Source organism: Scomber scombrus, chromosome 11, assembly GCF_963691925.1.
Source record: "Scomber scombrus chromosome 11, fScoSco1.1, whole genome shotgun sequence".
In the NCBI taxonomy this organism is placed as follows: domain Eukaryota; kingdom Metazoa; phylum Chordata; class Actinopteri; order Scombriformes; family Scombridae; genus Scomber; species Scomber scombrus.
In genome coordinates, this window is record NC_084980.1 from 13,486,669 (window position 1) to 13,508,108 (window position 21,440).

General features: G+C 40.7%; 1 protein-coding gene across 1 annotated transcript in view; it reads right to left on the reverse strand.

The window, feature by feature from the left end:
• The window catches only part of ece2a (endothelin converting enzyme 2a), an 83,317-nt gene that overhangs the window by 32,345 nt on the left and 29,532 nt on the right, over positions 1-21,440 (reverse strand). The window contains exon 3 of the mRNA XM_062429018.1: positions 10,212-10,495. Within this exon, the coding sequence (XP_062285002.1) occupies positions 10,212-10,495 (284 nt within the window). The remainder of the gene's footprint in view (positions 1-10,211; positions 10,496-21,440) is intronic.

The following is a 21,440-nucleotide window of genomic DNA, read 5'->3' on the forward strand; positions in this document are numbered from 1 at the left end:
GAGAGAGAGCGAGAGAGAGAGCGTGTGAAAAGAGAGAGAATTAAGTGGATTGGTGTAATCCACTTTATCTTGGCACAAAAGGTTCAAACTGCAGTGAAAACATATCGACATGGAAATAAAGACACAGATAGACAAGAAGACAAAAACGCAGACATGCACACAAAGTGAATGTTCAATGTTATATCTGCAGTACAAGAAATAGAATAAAACATATCACAAACTCTGAGGAATAAATCTAAGCTTGTGTATGTACGTGTGTGTGATTGTTATGCCATCTATGTGTGTGTCTCAATATGAATGTTCTCCTGGGGTCGTCTTCCCGGCAGGCTTCCAAGCTTCCCAGTAATGGAGCTGGGGAGAACTCTCCACAGCAGGAGCCAGGGACAACCAATCAATGTCAATGATTGTCTCTCTTTCTCTGCATTAAACTAGCTCGAGATGATGTCATGACATGAGCCTCTCCACCATGATGGGTGGGTCGGTTCACAGTAATATGTTTTACAATACATTAGCTCAGTGGAGTGCATGAAGCTATATCTGGCCACTTTTCTTTTTTTTTTTTTTACAAACCCACTAACTGAAAGGTCTGCTACAGGTGCTCAAGTGCAATGACAGCAAAGTAAAACATGTCATATATTTAACATCAGAACAATCAGACATCAAGTATTTAAATCTAATCACTAAATATCTCACCTCAAATTCTCTCATTACTTCTCAGAAATCTAGTTTTAACAGATCTTCTTGCATTGAAATCTGTGTTTGTGTTTCTTAACATTCCCTTGTATCAACTGAGTGTAACAACAATGTTTACTGTTACTATACTATACTATCTTAACACGCCCTGTTGATAATGAAGTTTATGTTGAAAGTAGCATCCCCTCAACCATGATTTAAAGCCTGACGACTGATTTCAGACCACAAAGAATCTGAATTAGTCTGACAGGTCAGGTCACCATGAACAGTCAGCAGCCGGCTTATCTTAAAGTGGCGGACTGAAATATCTCTCATCCATTTACATTTTCCAAAACAAACAGTTAATACAACAAATCTGTTATTAATTCCTTACAAAACGTCTGCACCACAATGCTCATAATCCTCTTCCTCACAAAGTTTTAAATACCTAGCTTTATCTAATCAGGCAAAGTTATTCTTATACCTGTTGCCCACAATAATAGCTTGGCTTTAGTTCAAATGCTCTCATTAATATACTGTGCAGAATTACCATACTTGTAAACTAGGCTAAAATTCCAGACCTTGCATGATCACACATTTTCACTTCAATGCCCTTGAGCTAAAAAACTGAATCCCTACCTCCTCCAGGGAGACTGTTCATTAGCTGACTCTGCACTTTGACCACACAGTGGATGAGGGAAGAGATAAAATATCCATGTACATCCAAAAAAAAAATCACATTAACCAGCTTTTTGTATTTACTTCTTTAACCAGAACTGAAAATTAAGCTTTAACATTTATAAGATAATTAAAAAGTAGCCATTTCCTCTTTGAACAAGCATGCAGACTGATCTTTACCTCTTTAAATGCAGGATAGAGCAAAAGTTTTTTCAAGCTAAGTCTTATTCCCCATCTGCAATTTGTGAAAAATATTACATTTTATATTACTTGATACCTGCTAAACAAATACCACAATATGTAAATTATCAGATTTCAGCACCACTCCACAGATAACCATTGTTGCTGTTCTCTAATGCAGCCATCAAATTTAAATACTGCACCAATGCACCAATAGTGTTTTAAGTGGAGATACTTTTAAACAGCTTTCCTTTCCAGTTGCAATCCAATGTTCAATGTGTGAAATTAAACTGATACTTTTTCTTTTTTGCAAAGCTCGTCTGTTTTTACTCTTTTAAATAATCAACCATTTACAAACATTCATTTTATTTATCTTAATGTGATACCAAGAGAAAACAATGTTTTTGTCTTTAAAAAAGTCTCTAGACTCCTTTTCTCTTTTTCTACTTGGTAGTGAAGCCACATGCCTGAAGCTTGGCTACACCTGATACCTGTTTGAGGGTAAATATAGGGGAAGGCTAATTTCCAAGACATGAAACGATGATCCTATTCCGTAGGCCCTTTAAACGTTGCATTATGGGGTCAAAAAAAAAAACCTAGCTATGCGAGAGGTAGGGCTGTTATAATCAGAGGATGTGCTGTTGCCACAGAGGCTGTTACATGAAGCCTATAAAGTTCTCTGCAGCTGTTTCAATCACTGTGATGACAGGTAGGCTAAACGTGAATTTGCATAGGTTGCATGGTTTGCTGGCTAGGTTACAACAATCAATAGCACATTGCTTTTAGTAGCCTTCACCTGTTCTATTAATGAGAATCCATGAGTAGAGTCAATGGCTCTTGGTCATTTAACAGAAAACAATACAGATGTTTATGTTCATTTGTTTTCACTGACTGAACATTTAACAACAATTAATAATACAAATCTTACTGTTGTTATTTCATCGTGTGGAATTCCAAAGTTTGACCTGTCACTTCGAACTATTCTAACTAAGTTGAGCAACACTACTCCGTGCTGGTCTGTAAACAATCCCATTAACTAATGAATGTGATAATTTGCTTTTTTTTTTGCAAACAAGATGAATGAATGAACGGGAAATTCTCTCTCTCCCTCTATCTCTCTCTGTTTTTTCTCCTTGGATCTCCACTCATCTCAAAAATGGCCTCTATGGACTTCAAATGACCGAAATCTGTCGTAGCAACGGAGAACTTTAATCCCTGTGGGACTTAACGTTAGCAATTAAAAGTGTTAGTCTGAAATGATATCCAACTAAAGAGTCTCCATAGCAACAGTAAGAGTGATTCACAGCGCGTGTCAGGCTGTGAAATAAATTTCACATCTCAGTGCAGCAACGGCCTCGACTGTGAGATTTTGTTTGTGTGTGTGTGTGCGTGTGTGTGTGCATGTCAGCAACAATAATAAAACTGTATTTGTTGTTACCTATTGTACCATGATTCTATTAACAGCATGCGTGTCCTCGATAGAGACCAGCTACTGTATGTTTTTTAGCTGCATTCACTCTTTTGGATCAATATGCAGGTTGTTGCCTTTGAACCTTGTTGGCATACTAAAAATACATATGTGCAAAGTTTATCATCATGATATACTCATGTAATAAAAATCTACTGACATGAAGTGGCATTGATTGTTACAAGTATTGTTTTTTTTAAGCAGGATTGCTTCTGTTAGGAAAATCAGGTTTTTGATTAAAGTGTGCTCAATCTTTTCTCCTCCCTCTCCTCTCTTTCTTTTTCTTCTTCTCCTTTGCTACATTCTTTCCATCGGTCTCACACTGGCGCACTGCTCATTAGCTTTCTGTCAGTCTCGTTTTCTGTCTCCTCTTTTTTTCTTGCCTCTTTGCTGACTTGCCTCTTTGCTGTCATGCACTTTCCCCATTTCCCTCGCCCTCCTCATTTTCTCCTCCATCCCTCCTTCCTTGTGTGTGAGTTTAACAAAAGATGTGTCTTCAGGGATCTCCTCCCTTCTTATCACTCTCTCCTCCACTCCAGCCATTTTCCTGCATCTCCCGAGCAGTTCTCACCTTTCTTTCTCTTTTGTTATCTCTTTCTGTCTGCACCCCCCTTTTCATTTTGTTAAAACGTTTTTTTTTTTAAAGAAATGAAAGTGGGTTTTGAACCCACCTCCCACATTCCTGCAAAACACACACATACATATACTGAAATCGTGACTGCTGTTCCCGTACAAGCCACAGCGAGAGAGCAAAAATACACCAGCACAGAAGACTGGCTTCTCTGCTATCACATACGCCTCGTACATACATACCAGTATCTGTACAACACAAGCAGTCAAGAAAACATGAACACAGTCACACATTATCATCTCTGCACATCCCCAGGCATCGCGCAGGTGAGACAAACAAAAGTGGAAATGAGGGGAAAAGGAAGCGAGAGGAAGAAGTGAGAAGAAGGAATGGTGTGAAGTGAAGCAGGTGACAACAAGTGAGAAAGAACTCGACTCTCTTACTGTTATGGCTTTTGAACAGGCCTGCTTCGTGAGTTCTGCTTCACTTCTTCTTGAAGTGATGTCAAATCATCCCATTTGTCCCCCAAACACACTGATCCTTCTTTAATACTTTCGTCTGGTAGAGGAAAACACCCAAGTCTACTGTTCTGTGCGTGTTGCTTTTGTCCTCAGAACATGGCCAATACGATGCACAGTTTATATATTTGTTTACTTCCTGAGTCAAGCTTGTTCCTGGTTCATGGTTAGGCTTATAGCATTAAAACCTGAGTTTTTAGGGAAGATTAAAAGACACTTTAAATATGATTTTTCTTTCCCAGGCTTCAGCAATGACCATATGTCAGAATGAACCAAGTCATAAATGCATGCAATGTATCATCAGAAGGAAATCTATTTTGACTGCACAGTGATGTCTCAATAATGAAAATGATATTGATTATAGGGCTACAAAGAACAACATTTTCATTATTCATTAAAGGTACCTTGTGTTACTTGCATTGTGTGTATCCCTGAGCTGAATTTATTTTCTTCCTCATATTTTTTTAAAGATATAGAAGTTATGCATTGTTTACATTCATCATTGCTATCTTGCAGTCTTCTTCACATTGCTACGTTTCTTTGAGCGTTACCACCATAAACCATGAGCATCAGTGGAGTGACTTTAAACCTGTGGCAGGAATGTGTATCGTGTCTTGCACATGCATTTCCATCCATGTGTGCATGCATGAGATACACAAAACAGGACATACTCATAAATATTTCTCCAAAGCACTACTAGTGGTCAAAAACACAGGGTACCTTTAATCTCTTGATCAATTTTTGATTGAAAGAATAATTGTTTTGTCTCTAATACGTAAGAAAATAGTAAAAATACCACAATTTCCCAGATCCTAGGGATATTCATATTGCTTGTTTTGTCTGCCTAGCAGTCCAAAATCCAAATTTATTACTTACTTTTGTTTTGTTTTTTTCGTTTTTAAAGAGAAAAGTAGCAAATCATCACATTTTAGGAAAGAGAACCAAGATCTTTGCTTGATAAAAGTATTCATCAAAATAAATAGTTTCAGCACTAACTTACTTTGTTACTGAATGATCAATCAACATCTTCATCATAAAGATGAGGCTGGTAGCCTACTGATTTAACATTTTAGTGAGATATTGTACTGAAAACTACTATTGCATTTTCTGTTATGAACAATTTTAAAATGTCCAGTAAAAAGGCCATCATATTTTCTGTATAAATTTGCATTAATATTGTTGCACTTAGTCCTCTCTAGATGCTTCCATTAATATGATTCACACGTTCTGACCTTTTCCACTGTTGCATTGACTATAATTATATATTCGGTCTGTGTACCGGAGTTATTAAAATGCCTGGACTACACCTGTAATTACAAACTAAACTTTGAATCCTAAGTAATTTATCAGTGCCGCAGGAGTGCATGATGAGTAATTCTTTCCCATTCATAGCTCTGAATCACCTGCTGTACTTCAGTTGACAGTACTGTTCTCTTGTCTTAATGTGTCAAGGTCAAGCATGGCTAATGGCCAAAACATTGTCACTGTCACATTGACACAGAGGCGGTTAGTGCTGCAGTCAGCAGCTGAAGGGCACTCGACGTCGTTCAAGTCAACTGATTGGCTGTGGAGATGGAGTGGAAATGTAAAGTGCCACTATTACCAATTTCACTGTCAGTAAGAAGTCATTTACAGATAAACTCCTATTGTAACACATTCAAATCATCATGCTGTAGGTGTGTAGAATACTCTTGAATTGTACAGTACTGACAGGTAGACAGATCAGTGAAATTGATGCATTTCAAGTGGGTTTTTTGTAATGTGCAATACTACCACATAATAAAACAAAGCAAAAGAAAACCATCTTCAAAAAATGTGTGTCATATAAATGTTAACATGTTGACATGTTAAGAACTAGGTTGTTTTTTTAAAACCAGAGACTGTTGCAAATACTCTACAAAACTATGTCTGGAGGACATAGTAAAATATGATTGCCGTTTAAGGAATTGAAACATATTGGATACAATGCTTCCTGCAAATAGAAGGAATTTAACTAGTTATTGTCACCTACACAGATTTAAAACTGAACAAAACTGGGTTGAATTAACCGCATTTCTTTAGGAATTAGGTGCTATTTCCTTATGGCGCTTTTCCACTACATAGTTTCAGCACAACTCGCCTCGCCTCCACTCGCCTCGGCTCGCCTCGACACGGTTCCTTTTCCATTACAAAAAAGTACATACTCAACGTGGGCAGGGTCGTCATAGCACGGCTCCGCGAAACTGCCGTGACTTCGTTTTATACGCGACACAAAACACATAAACAATGGAGGACATTGAGGCAGTGGTGTACTTGCTGCTGTATTTGGCTTTTTGTCACACACAACGCAAGAAAATTGAGCCGTATGGCTGTAACTATGGTTGTAAGGCTGCTGCCGGTATTTAAAAATGCCGGGTTTGATTCTTATGTGGGACGGCTCATGACTCTTCCAGCGACAACTACCAATCAGCGGCCAGCAGTGTGTCGACGTCACATTTTAGTACCGGCTTGGCTCGCTTGGAACCTCACCAGAGCAGGTACTAAAAAAGTATCAGGTACCAGGTACTTTCCCTAGTGGAAACGCAAAAAGAACCGAGGCGAGTCGTGCTGGAACGGTGTAGTGGAAAAGCGCCATTAGTGTCCAAACTGACTATGACCCATCCATCTAAGCCTAATCACAGACCTGAGTTTGAATAGACCTGAGAGTTACTGGACAGATAAGGTTTAGATCAATGAAGATATACAATGTTAAATATTAGGTGGGAATCTCTCGGCACCTCATGATAAATGAATATAATAACATGAACTCTGAGGGCGGAGTGCAGTGCGGTTTGTTATCATGTCTCTAGCAGTGCAGAGCAGCCTCTCCACAGTCCACAGTAAACTTCACGGTTGTCTCACAAAAGGTAATTATTTTGTCATTTAATCACAAAATGCTACAGTCGCTTCTTTTTAAAGATGAACTACAGATGAACTCACATGTGTGCGCGTTATAAGACTGTCCGGCTGCTGCGCTGCCCTCACTGTTTGGTTCCGCCTTTGTTGTCCGTCAACATCAAGTTATTAACTAACGTTTAAATAATCGATTCTTGACTTTTGTTAATCGATGCAGGGTCGTCCACGTCCGCATCGCGATGCATCGTGTAATTGAGAAATTTCCCCACCCCTATTAAATATTGTATATAAAAATGTGAGGTAGAGTTAAGGGGAAGATTGGAGTTGAGTGTTTTTATGAGGGGCCGTACAAGCCATATTTCATTCTGGCCCTCTCACATACATACATTCTCCTTTCACATACATATATTTTCACTCTCACACACATACATTCTCCTTTCACATACATATATTTTCACTCTCACACACATACATTCTCCTTACACATACATATATTTTCACTCTCACACACATACATTCTCCTTACATATACATATATTTTCACTCTCACACACACATACATTCTCCTTTCACATACATATATTTTCACTCTCACACACATACATTCTCCTTTCACATACATATATTTTCACTCTCACACACATACATTCTCCTTGCACATACATATATTTTCACTCTCACACACATACATTCTCCTTGCACATACATATATTTTCACACACATACATATATTTTCACTCTCATATTTATACATTTTCATACTATAAGTAATATATGTATGTAAAAGGAAAATGTATGTATGTGAGAGTGAAAATATATGTATGTGAAAGGAGAATATATGTATGTGTGAGTGAAAGTATAGTGGAAACGGAAGGAGTATAGTGGAAACGGAAGGCAGCATTTATCGTCTACATACTCCGGTACAGTAGGTGGCGGTATACACTTAATAAGCAATGGTTGCAACCCGCCCCAGGGTCACGTAGTGTATGCAGTCGGAGCGAGAAACGCTGAGTCTGGTACAAACATAGTGGAGACGGAGAAGTGACCGAGAAACACCCAGAGAGGAGAAGGGTAGAAGAACAAAACATATAAAAGAAGGACTTTGACCAGACAAGGACCCGCGGACACATCGGTGTGGTTTTATAATGGCGGAGAGACAGACGGAGACCCGGTGTTTCGGTTTAACTGGTGACCGTGTTAACTGGTGACTTTCACGTCGACGTTCTCCTAAAAAGGACTTTATAGTTTAATAATTGTTCATCTGTCTTTAATATCTAAGTATCTAACCATTTGTGTAAGTTCAATTGTGGTCAATTTCTCGTAACGTATCTTAAAATGTGAGAAAGTCACCCGTTAACACGGTCACCAGTTAAACCGTAACACCGGCGGAGGACCGGAGAGTGAAGCCGGATGCTGCTGTACAAGACAGGTGAGTAACATCGGTGCTGCTTCACATAAAGTGTACCGTTACCTGCCGACATTCAGCTCACTGTTTAGTTAGTCAGGATATGTTGTTGTTGTTGTTGTGTTGTTATCTGTAAAGTAGCAGAGTTGTTACTACAGCTGTTTGACGCTCTGCACGTTAGCTTCGCAGCTGACAATGCACGTCCATGAACTTCGGGGGTTCATGGACACAGTTAGGTGTAACATTTATGTGAAAAGTATATATGTGAATGTGAAAGGAGAATGTATGTATGTGAGAGTGAACATATATGTATGTGAAAGGAGAATGTATGTATGTGTGTGAGAGTGAAAATATATGTATGTGTAAGGAGAATGTATGTATGTGTGTGAGAGAGAAAAATATATGTATGTGAAAGGAGAATGTATGTATGTGTGTGAGAGTGAAAATATATGTATGTGTAAGGAGAATGTATGTGTGTGAGAGTGAAAATATATGTATGTGTAAGGAGAATGTATGTGTGTGTGTGAGAGAGAAAATATATGTATGTGAAAGGAGAATGTATGTGTGTGAGAGTGAAAACATATGTATGTGAAAGGAGAATGTATGTGTCTGTGTGAGGGTGAAAATATATGTATGTGTAAGGAGAATGTATGTGTGTGAGAATGAAAATATATGTATATGTAAGGAGAATGTATGTGTGTGAGAGTGAAAATATATGTATGTGTAAGGAGAATGTATGTGTGTGAGAGTGAAAATATATGTATGTGAAAGGAGAATGTATGTGTGTGAAAGTGAAAATATATGTATGTGTAAGGAGAATGTATGTGTGTGAGAGGGCCAGAATGAATTATGGCTTGTACGGCCCCTCATATGTTTTCCCTTGATTCATTTTCTTGAAAAACATCAATCTTTGTCCACAATAAACAGGATTTATCACCATAAATTAAGTTTGATTTTATATAGACCAGCAAATCATTATGGATACATGGATCATTTTCACTTTTTTATATTTTATATCTATTAGGTCATATTTTTTGGTAAAAAACACAATTCGTCTAAAATTACACTATCTTTGAGGTGAAAGAAAACACAATGCTAACCATGCTCACCATATCTTCTTACCAGTTTTATAACATCTGATTTGTTATATGGGAGCTTATGACCGTGTTTTCAGTGCTACAGCAAACTTAGTTCATATAATAACTGTCATGTCTCATTGCCCCTTATTTATATATTTATTTATATTTTAAAGTATTCAAAGTATATTTTTTATGGGTATGAGTATGAACGTATATGTGGTCATGGGTATGGGTGAGATGTGTGTGTGCGTATTAGTGTTATGTGTATATATCTTATATTTTTATGCTGCAATTGGACTGCTCAAATGGAGTTTCATTGTACTTGCAATGACAATAAAGATCTATCTCATTACTGTGTATTGTGGCAGGGAGAGAAAATACTGTATGTCGCTTGCAACGGGTTGTGAGTGTTTTCAGTGGTTTGAGGCAGGGGATCACTGTTTGTTTTTTTAGGCTATCTTGTGCACATCTGTTGAATGTCACTCTGTACTCCACACCACCTGTGTAATTTTCATTTAGAGATCTGGTAATCTACTTTGCTCCCAGCTGAACTTCTTTGTAGCGTGAAAGCTAATTCCAAATACATTGCTACAGCTGAAACGTTGATCCACTTTAGTTACAGTTGAATTGTAGTGCAGACATGCACACATGTCCTCAAACTACACAGTTCCCGAAAGTATTTCTCCCAGGAAAAGGAATGGTAAATACAAGTATCTTAGTTTTTGTTATTCAACCCCAGTGAAGATACACAGATTTTTAACAGTACCTCTGTGAGAGCCTTGTGAACGAAAACGGCAGTCTCAGGGGACACCTCCCAGGGGGTTTTCTCTTCCACCATGATGGCATCCAGCGTGGCCTTCTCTAGGATGACATCAAAGGACGCATCAGGGAAGGAGAGCTGGCGCACGTCCATTTGATGCCAGGTCATACCTGGGCAGTCGCTGTGTCTGGCTCTCATGGCACTGATGCACACTGCGGAGTAATCTATGTTGGTGATGGAGCGGTAGCCAGCGCTGTACATGTCACCACTCATACTGCTGTTTCCACAACCTGGAAGAAAAAACAAAATAAGACAAAGAGAAGAGTGAGCTGATTCTAGAGCAGGAAAGGACAGGAGGGAAGTTGGGAGAGAGAAGAGGAGAAGATGAAGAAATAAGGGATTGGGGAAACAGGAGAACAAGAAGAACAGAGAGGATGGAATATGTTTCTGATGCCTTAAATCCCCAGTATGTTTTCTGATATGAGTAGGAGATGGTGTGATCAATACATGGTGTAGTTGCAGCTAGTTGCTATCGTGACAACAAAGACTGCTATGACTGGGACCACCTCCTGTGATTGATCACACACACACACACACACACACACACACACACACACACACACACACACACACACACACACACACACACACACACACACACACACACACACACACACACACACACACACACACACACACACACACACACACACACACATTGATCAAGCTAGTGTTCAATCATGAGCACCAAGCAAAGATGGACACCTCCCACTACAGATGACCATACGGGCCTCACACAAAGTATGCAGCCTATTCCCACATGATGCTAGACTGCAAAAAAGTCTGTCATGAGCAACAAGGTTTCAACTTGTAGCTTGTCACTGGGTGACAGGTGGACGATAGCCCAGACGGGGAAAAAAAAGAGGACAAAAATAAAGTGAAGATAGCCTCACATGTGGCAAGACAGGATGAAAATAATCTACTGAATGCAGAATCTCACCTTTCAGATCAGATGACTCATAGATTGTGTAGATGGAAGAGGAGGAGTGGGCCGAGGAGGAGGATGCCGACAGGGAAAAGAAAAGAGGGAAAGAGATGAGGAGGAGGAGGAGGAGGAGGAGGAAGGAGAGGGAGTCATATGCACGATCTTGATGCAAGAAGTAAAGTTCATGTATGTTAGTGCAAGGAATGGTCATATTATCTTGTACCTAAGTCAGCGTGTGTGCGTGTACATCTGTGTTTAACGGTAAAGGTATCCGCCAGGGGAAGGAGAGTATGTGATAGCTGGGGCTGTGACTTCCGGCAGCACGTTGGCATTGACACCTCTGCTGCAAATGTGTGGCTGGCGCTTGTTATCACCTCACTGCTTCCATAATTACCAGCCTCCATGTATGTGTGTGTCAGCGTGTAAGAGCTGCCTCACACACTAAACAACACGTTTGTAACCTGTTTGGATGCGTGCATGTGTGCATTTCATATTATGTTGCACAATCACAGCAGGCATTCATTCTCAGATGCAAAGGCAGCAGCTGTTAGATAAAGACAGAAAAATGATGAGGAGAGGAGAAAGCGTAGCCGCTTTTACATAAAAACATTATGCAAAAAGAAAACCATGTGCCAAATAAAGTGGTAGACTCCTTTTTTCCTAAATAAACTCTATTAGTGATATCTGTGTGTTAGCTGCTTGTGAATGTGTGTGTCAGACATAAGAGGACTGGAGCCGTACCGTCCCCCGATGGCTCTCCCCATAACGCTGGCTTCAAAACAAGGGAGGAAATATGTAAGTGCTGCTTGACACTCTCAAACTTTCTTTATGGATGGCTGGAATATGAGAGAAAGTGTCAGAGTTACATGACACTGGCTCAACAGGTTATTTTAGATATCTTTAAACTTCCATTATAGGTGCCAAAAACAAGTCGCAGCTTTGGAAATGTTGTACAGAGTGGAGGCAACTTGACAAAAAAGGCATGAATCATAGGAACACTGAAGATTCCTTCTATCTCAAAAGGGGTCAGAGACTTCATGAAAAATGATGGCATAACTGTTCAGTTTATGGTCAAAATGAGGGTCTGCAGCCGTGTTTCATGCCCACGTTTGGTGCTCTGCAGAGTGGGTTAAACCAGTGCTGCGCTCCCTTCTCAAATCCCCAAGCACGCCAGACATTGTTTCCGAAGGGTTCTCCCCGCTGACACAGCTATGTTTGAGAGTGTTTTCTTTTTCCATGCATTCGGCTCCGAGGAAAGAGTGTCACATGGTGGTTCATTCCTAGGGGTTGTCACTATAATTATAGTTGCCAGGCTGTCATCAAAGACACTACTCCATTTTTGTCTCTGTGACATCAGCTGGTGCCCCCCCCCCACTCCCCCCCCACTCCCGCAACCTCTGATCTTTATGCACACACCAACCTACCTGTGCACTCACACACACTGACAACGAAACAGGTCTACATTGCTGGGCCTCCTAAGCAGATAGAGTGTGCTTCGTGATTGCATGTGTGTGGGGAGGTTCCGGTGTGTATAAACCTTGTGTGTTTACGTGACTGAGGTTTATTCGGGATACCAGGCCAGTCCAGGCCAGTCTGGAGCCTGGAGTCTGTTTTTTTCCCCTCCAGCTGGAAACAGAGGAAGCTAAAAATTTCCTGATAGCCAGAGAGCACATCCTAACTGGATTATCCAGAGCGGCAGAGTAAAGTTAGAGGTGTCATATCACCTCGTTCTGTTGGCTGTGTGAGTGTGCGTGTGTTTATGTGTGTGATGGAAAATTTGAGTCCCGGTCTTAAAACGTATCCTACCACTCTGCCCCTCCTAGTCTTGTCCCTGGGATAAAGGATGAAGGGATCTTGGGTCTCTTACCTCGTCAGTTAAATCCTCCATAAGTAATCTAGGTGTCACTATGGGCCAGCCTCTGACCCAAACCAACATGTCAAGTGTCTGACTTCCTCTTGTTTTTTTGCAGCTGAGAAACAGTGCAAAGTTCAAGCCCATTGTGTCTAAAGTGGACATGTTAATTCATGCTTTTATCTCATCCCATCTTGACTACTGTAACTCCCTTTTCACCGGCCTCAGAAAAACATTCCTACAAGTGGTCCAACATGCTGCTGCTAATCTCATGTGACATAGATTCTGATTGCTCTTCACTGGCTCCCCATCAAATTCAGAACTAAATTTAAAGTTATTGTAATCCCCTATAGAGCTCTGCGTGGTCAGGCACCTGCCTACACTAGAGATCTAATGCAGCCCTATGTCATCAGCAGGTCTCTAACGTCTTCTGATCAGGGTTTGCTGGTTGTTCCTCGATCTAAGTTTAAAACTAAAGTAGTCTGTGCTTTTGAGGTTGTGGCTCCTCAATTTTGACACTCTCCCTTTGCACTTTAGATCTGTTAACACCTTTAAAAAGAAAACCCATTCGTTCAGACTTGCCTTTATGTATTTTTTCTATTTACTCAGTTTTTCTTTGTGTTTTATGTCTGTATGTTTGTTTATGCTTTCTTTCCTCTGAAGAACTTTATGACGTCCCTGCTCTCAAAAGGTGCTCAGAACAAATCAGCAGAGAGAGGACTGTTGGCCAAACATGGACATGGTTCCTTCCCGCTGTCTGAGAGATGCTTGATCCAACAATGGTATTAAGTTGCATGACTGAACTGATAAACCCTTTGATATTCAAGAAAAACCATGTGACTCTCACAGTGTGGAGACTTCTTACCCCACAGGAAAGGAAACCTCTGAGGTAATCCACTGGAATAACATGGCATTCCTCTGCTGCTACATGGTCAGCCTACCAAACCCCAGGGAAAAAGTAAGTCCTCCTGAATGACACTCAAGAGCAAACTCAAGAGTTTGTTCATAAAGTTTTAGTCGTACAAAGATGAAAATAGAAAAAAAATATTCAAGACAGTGTTGCAAATAGCAGAACTCCTAAGGGAAAAATCAGATCAGAGTTTTCAGAGTATAACTGACAACTGCTTTCCACAGTGAATACTGCCATTCAACAGTTTGCTGCAGTAAATCATCAAGCTGGCTGTCTACACGGGTGTTCACCTCATTTATAGCACAAGTGTATGGGGTTGTATTACTAGAGTCTGCACTAGTGAATGTTAAGTCACAACTGTACTGCTCATATGTTGATCATGATATAAAATTCTTGCATAATGTTATTTTCCATTAAGAAACTGCTACTCAAAATATCTGGATAACCATACTGTGTTCAAAAAGGTGTCCAAAATCAAATCTTGTATCCCAATTTAGAATGCAAAACCAGCCCATCTTCACACCAAAAATGCCAGGTGAGATTAAAGTTTCCTTTATGGTCATTTCATTACTTTACAGTCCAGTTCCGTGACTCTTACATTAACTGTTGAGGATTTGACCTTTGAGCTATCTAATGACCGTCCATCTATGGTCAGGAGGGGTGGTGGGTGGGGAACCCCTGCGGGTGAGCCAGCAGGGTGATATATAAAGGCTGCTATCTCTGAGGAGAGCCAGACGCAGCAGTGGAAACTCCATGATGTCAGAGGCATGCAGGGTATGCATTCATATCCCAGATTGATTTAGACACATTAAGGATGGGGACTGTGGCCAGTGCTGATGAAAGGTGATGTGTACATGGGCTCTAGCAACAGCCCCGAGGTCGCCGCCCCCCGCTCACCCCGCAAGCTCCGGGCTAGCCGGAAGTAACCTGATGCCACGGTGACACATCACAAAGTTCAGCGGCAACAACTGTAAATGTCAACAAATGAAAAGTGCCCAAGTAGAGCCGGGTTGTTTTTGTCTCTGTTTGTGTGTTTACATGCATTAATCATGTGGCTGTAAGTCAGAGTATGCTTGTATTGGTGAATGTGTTGACCTACACGTTACCTCTAAAAACTCCAAAAAAAATCAGTTTACTTCTATCGAGCTGCTACAAAAATGGCATAAACTTCACTAAAAATATCAGCCAAGCCCAAAGCAGACCATCATGTTTCTTCTAAGGGAAACTGAAGAATTTCTCCACGGATGTTGATGCATGGAAGTGTGATGAAGTCTGACTGTGAGTGGTTATCTCAGGTCACAGGAAGCTTGCACGTGTGTCTGTGTTTGCGTGTGCGCACCATGACAATGATGACAGGAGACAGTGTCATGCTGGGCCTTGTTTTAACCAATTACATCTTGTTATCTTCCCTTTAAGTTATAGAACCCTGTTATCTGATTAATTAAGCATAACTGTTACAAGACAAGCAACTGTTCATATTTACACAAAGCACACGCAAATTACATATTTGAAATGTATATGACCTATAGTATATGAAGTCTGTGGTGTGCTTAAAACAAGCAGATCACATCTTCCTGCAAAGTATATAAAGCAAAAGGTATATATAGCTGTTCCAAATGGCTACACTCAAAGACAAGGCGTTTGGGGAAGCACTCATCCCACTAAACTGGTTCCTATTTTTCGTCTTCAGAAACGAGCATTAAGAATCATTTACTGTGTAAATCAGACTAATTCGTCGTATCCTTTGTTTTAAAGATCAGGCATCCTCACCGTGTATCAAGTCAACCAATTACAGATTGCTTTATTTGTATACAATTCTCTGAACAAGACCCTTCCTCCATTTTATCAGGAACTGTATTCCTACTCTCACCAATTTCATAACAATTTCACCCGTAATAACTTTAAACTCTATTTGAAGGTTTTCATTTGAAGGATACTGACCCATTTATTGATCTGTTTAGGAACTTTCAGCTAAGTTTCCCATTAAAAATGCTCAATTGTGCACAGCGTAGTCATCTTAACACACAGACAAAGGAATGAGGGTGGGAGAGTACAGTAGATTAGAGGTGGAAGGGATGGAAGAAGATGAGGCAGTAGAGAGGACACACAGTGTAATAAAAAATAAGTAACAGGGAGGATTAAAAAGAAGTCATGAAAAGGGAAAGAGGTCAAAAAGTAATGGAGAGTCAAAGAAAGCAATAACAAAAGTGGCAAAAGGAAGAATAATTTGAGAACAGAACAAATGTGAACCAAAAAAAAAGAGGCAAAAAGACTGACAGGAGAGTAGACACACTATTAGAGACTGATAAGGGAATGAAAAGGGGAGATGAAGGAGAAAAGGAGGGAGAAAACCATGCCTTGCCTCCGTGCAGCTGAGAATCTCTTACTTCGATTTACACCAAACGCTTTCTCCTAATCTCAATATTTTTATATTTTGCACATATATCATCAACCAGCATCCACTTAAGATGAAGGTATGTATGTAAATACGCAAACCACTGTGTGTTTCAGTGTGCATTTTTCTCTCTCTGTCACCATCTTTACATCTACACTAGATAAAGATATTCGCTATTTTTATGTTTTTCAAGCAGTTTCAGATGCTCCGGTGAAGTTGCATCAGCAGCGAGGCCAGATAAAATTCTCTCAAAAGCTCAGCTCTTCCGGCAACTTCTCCTCACGAGTCTCTTCTCCCCCTCCACTCACAAAGCAACCTCAGTTACATAACCGGGTATACGAGATAATTAGTGACTGAATAATTAAGCGTGTGCCTGTGACAGTGTGACTGTTTGATGGAGTGTGAGCCTGTGTGCATATATGTGTGTGTGTGTGAGTGATGGAGGACTTTTGGAAGGACTCCATTGTATGAATCTGCCTCTTTATTGTGGCATCGAGCCTAAAGCTTCTCTCGCATCCAAAACACCAACAGGCACCAGGAACGGGGGCTTAGTAAACAGCAACGGTACGAGCGAGCCATCTTTTCTCTCTTTTTAGCCAGAACTAACAGTTATTGAAAGCCACCCACAACCCTCTTTATAATACTATTTATGCCTTGTTACCTTCCCTGCCAGATTTCATACAATACCACGAGTCAAGCATTTGCTGCACATATATGGAAAGAGGAGCGCTTCACACTTCAACCTCTGCTCAACAAAAATAAAAAAAAACACTCAACTATGGAAGCTGCAAAACTGATGTCTGTGTTTTAGCCCTCTCTATCCTCACCGAGGTCAATAAAGCACCAAAAAAACTATGGTGCTATGGTGAAAGTGTAGAGATCAAGTGCAATGGAAAGATCACTAAAAAGTGCTCAATCCATGAAGGGTGGGCAGCTGTCAGACTAAGTGGGTGAGTTCCTAAGAGTAGGAGAGAGTGAAACCGACAGAAGGAGTGTGTTGTGCAGAGCCCAAATTATGTTATTTAATCTGCCCTTGCTATGTAACTGAAGAACTAAGAGGGGCGTGCGCACACACACACACGCACACACACAGCACGAGTCAGGAGTGTCACTGCAGATCAGGCCCTTGTTGAGGATGCTGTGGGTTGCTGTAGTTCCAGGAACAATAACAACAGATGATCTCCTCTCTTACAATGATGAATTATGATATGATTTTAAAAAACAGATCAGTAACTGATCACAATTAACTATTTATACAGCACATGTAGGAGCCATTGTGCTCATCTCTCTCACTCCCAGTTTTCATCCCACTGAAGTGGCTGCACAAAACTGTCTTAGATCCATCAACACCAGACAAAGCATATCAAAGTACACTCCTCAAAACATCCTGGCATCCTCAGCCACAAATACAGATGGATGACAAACCAAAAACAAACATAACATAATGTGTCTTAGTAATGAAGGATTGACCAAGCCACGGGAGGATCGTATGGAGGAGGCTTTCAAGGGCAAGAGGAAGTAAGGTGTGGAGGCTTTGGAGGACAATCCCTCTGTAGGGCTTACAGTGCACTCAGCATCACAGGCAAGAGGAGGAGGAGGAGGGCCATGTACAACAACACGGAGGCTGCTCAGAAAGCCTCCAGGTGGCTGTGGATCAAGAGAGCGGGTCCGTGGGAAAGTGCTGCTAGAACACAAGCTGAGGTTTGATCCACCGCAGCTGGGTCGCCTGAGTGAGGGTGTCTGATGTTCGAAAGACCCAAAACACCCAATGAGTTGAGGATACATCAGTGAGGTTGTGCCCAAGCTTAGCATCAGTAGATCTACCATTATAACTGTAAGGTGTTGGGCTGACAGAACAGCCTCCATGCTTTTTGGCATTGAATCTCGCACCAAAACCTCCCGCAGGTAGTTTATCGAGTTACGATCTGGTCACAGATCTGTCATAGCATGATTCACATACTACTTACTCACCAAACCATTATGTCGCCTCTGATAAGAGATGTGACGAGAAACTGGTTCTCAAAGTACTGCCCCCTCTGTAAATCCCTGCTCTAATATCTTGCTTAATGACAGAAATATGGGAGTCTCCCAGATAATGTAACAGTACTATAGAATCTATAGTATAGGTTCTTGTTATGGCTGTGTGTTTGTTTTTTCTGTTAATTTGGCTTGGCAGGTTGATCAAAATACTACCATACCCATGGTTTTAGGCTTCTGGAGTGGATGTTTCTTAATGTAATGCATCTTGAGAGTTGAGCTTTTTTACTCATGTTTTTATGTGCACAGGGTTGTAACTTTGACTTTTTAATCAAAGAAACAGATATTTTCTAACACAGTTGCTCGTACTGCTGAATCAACCAGGACAGTTTCATGCCCATCCGAGCCTTGGAAGTGCTCCAACTTCTGGTTGTTTGCATTACTTCTCCAGTTATTCAGGTTTTTCTGTAATTTGTCTCATGTCTGTAGCTTAATTACAGCCTTTTATTACAGTATGGATGAACACACACCAATCATCCACCAACACATCACCAAGGAAACTGAAACTTTTCACCGTACCACACCCGTAATATGGAAAATCACCAGCAGCGTGCTCGCAGTTTCTCAGGGTAGGATGCAGCACACATACCCAAACTGTATGATAAATTTGGCACATGAGGGGTGCACATGATGAAAATAAACTGGTATTTCACCCCAAGGTCAAGCCCATTACCAGCTCCCTCAATCAGTTTCAATAACATGCTGTCTAATCACTTCAGTGGAAAAAATCTATATAGTCACAGCTCTATTCAGGTCATACTACCTACATGAGTTACAGAGCACTGGAGACGCGTGTCCGAGGCTGTTTGCTTGCACAGTTGTGTTAACAGCTGCGTCTGTCAACAGCTTTCCCCTCTCACTTGATATTCATTATAGCCACGCTGAGTCAGAAGCAGAGGTACCAATATTTATTTTTCCATCAGGCTATTCTAGCAAGAAAACATGTGCCTGTGAGTGTGTGTGTGTGTGTGTGTGTAATACCACACTCCTCATGTACGGTTTGTTCTCCTTGAATGGCAGTGTTTTAACCTGTCAGTCAGTCAGTGTTGTAGCAGCTGAGAGGAAGGTTGTGATTTAGCAAGAAACTGAAGTGTGTGCAATTAAGGAATCATTTCTCAGCTCCCTTTAATCTGTGATTAATCCACCATGTCTTACGCTGTCCACACATACAGTACATATCAAGTTAGGGAAAAAAGCGTCTCTCTTTTACACCCTACAGTAACACACTGTAAGAAGCTGTGGAAGGCGACCCAGAGACATCGCTGTCACTGTCTGATACTTCCTTGCAGCTGCATGGATTTAATGTAGACCACCTCAGCTTGAAAACACACAACATGATAACAGTATTTATTAAGAAAAGTCAGGGAGGCTGAGTATATGATAAATATATGATATAATATATAAATATATGATAACTAGCAGAATAAGAGATGTTAAAATGACTTTGTCCTGCCAGAAACCTCTCAGGAAAAACTATAAGGGCTTTTCTTACACAATAGTTTGAGGTAAGATTTAAATGAGACCAAAACTTGGCAAAATCTGTGTCTCAGTGAGTTTAATGTTGGTAGATAGTCTGACACATGCTGTGAACAAGAACACAAATAAACACGCACACAGACATGCACAAGTACAAGGTATTGTGTGGAGGAGAAAGAGAAGGTAACAGCAGTAGGCATTTTCAATTAGCCACCTACCAAGACCACGTCTGTGACAAGATGAAATGGCCGAAAAAGCACAGGTATTCTAAAGTTTCTCGCACGCACGCAGGCACGCACGCACGCAGGCACGCACGCACGCACGCACGCACGCACGCACGCACGCACGCACGCACGCACGCACGCACGCACGCACGCACACACACACACACACACACACACACACACACACACACACACACACACACACACACACACACACACACACACACACACACACACACACACACACACACACACACACACACACACACACACACACACTAGTGGTAAAAACTTGACTGGTTAATTTTCAAGCGAGTTTGTCAGTTCAAGGTGCCTGCGTCTATATGTAAATGGCTCTGTTGTCTGACCTTGGTGTGATTATGCAGTATGGATCCAGTTTTACAGATGAGGGCAGGCCCAATGTGGGAGCGTTATAGCTGACCAAGCATATTGATCCTTGCAGGAGGAAATGGCATGTCTCTCTGCAGTGTCATTGTGTCATAGTCTGATCGGTTTCTGAAGTCTGAATCAGAGGCGCTGCTAGAAATTCTGGGTCCTCTGACAAGAGCTCACATGTTTTCCTGAAACGCTCTGAGCCCCCTCAATCATTCAGCATCACTTTTAGTTTGTATAAGCTTTGAATTGATTCTAGATGGATGCGCTGTACATTATCATTAAATGATTTTGCTGGAATACAGTCAACTAAAGAGTAGACTGTAGTGTGGTACAGGAAGAACAACTTGAAGAAAATATACGTGATTTTTCTAACTGGTACTGTAAATGTGATTTAAATTGCATTTCTTGTTAATAATAAATATAAGTTATAGCCTAATGAAAAAAGTCACAGCTCTGGTCTTAGTTAAATTAATATATACAAACACTACTATAAAATCTAGTTATGGCTAAAATAATGTTAACACGCTACACTTTGTGATAGAGGGTGAAGACAGTGGCAAGGAAAACATTTGCACTGGAAATGCCTTTACTACATCATAATATAAATGTTGCTCATTGAAGATGCAGGTTTGCTTACTGATGAGGGTCAAATTCATAAAGTAAGCAGTCATCCCCCAACTCCACCAAGGCTCACCCCTCCTTGCATTACATTAGGATTTTCTGGCTCTAATAAATGCCAAAAACGGGGGCAAGCCATAAACCCAAATCCAAACTTCATAACGACATGGTCACACTGTGTTTCAGACTAACTTGCTGGCAGTAACAGGACACTGGGCTCTTGATCAATCAGCTGGTGAATACCAACTTTGGTAGGCTTGATAGTTTCCTATAATACAAATTTAACTGCAAAAAACATTTTATGCTAATGTTTTAACCGCCAGCTCCATTAAACACCACCTT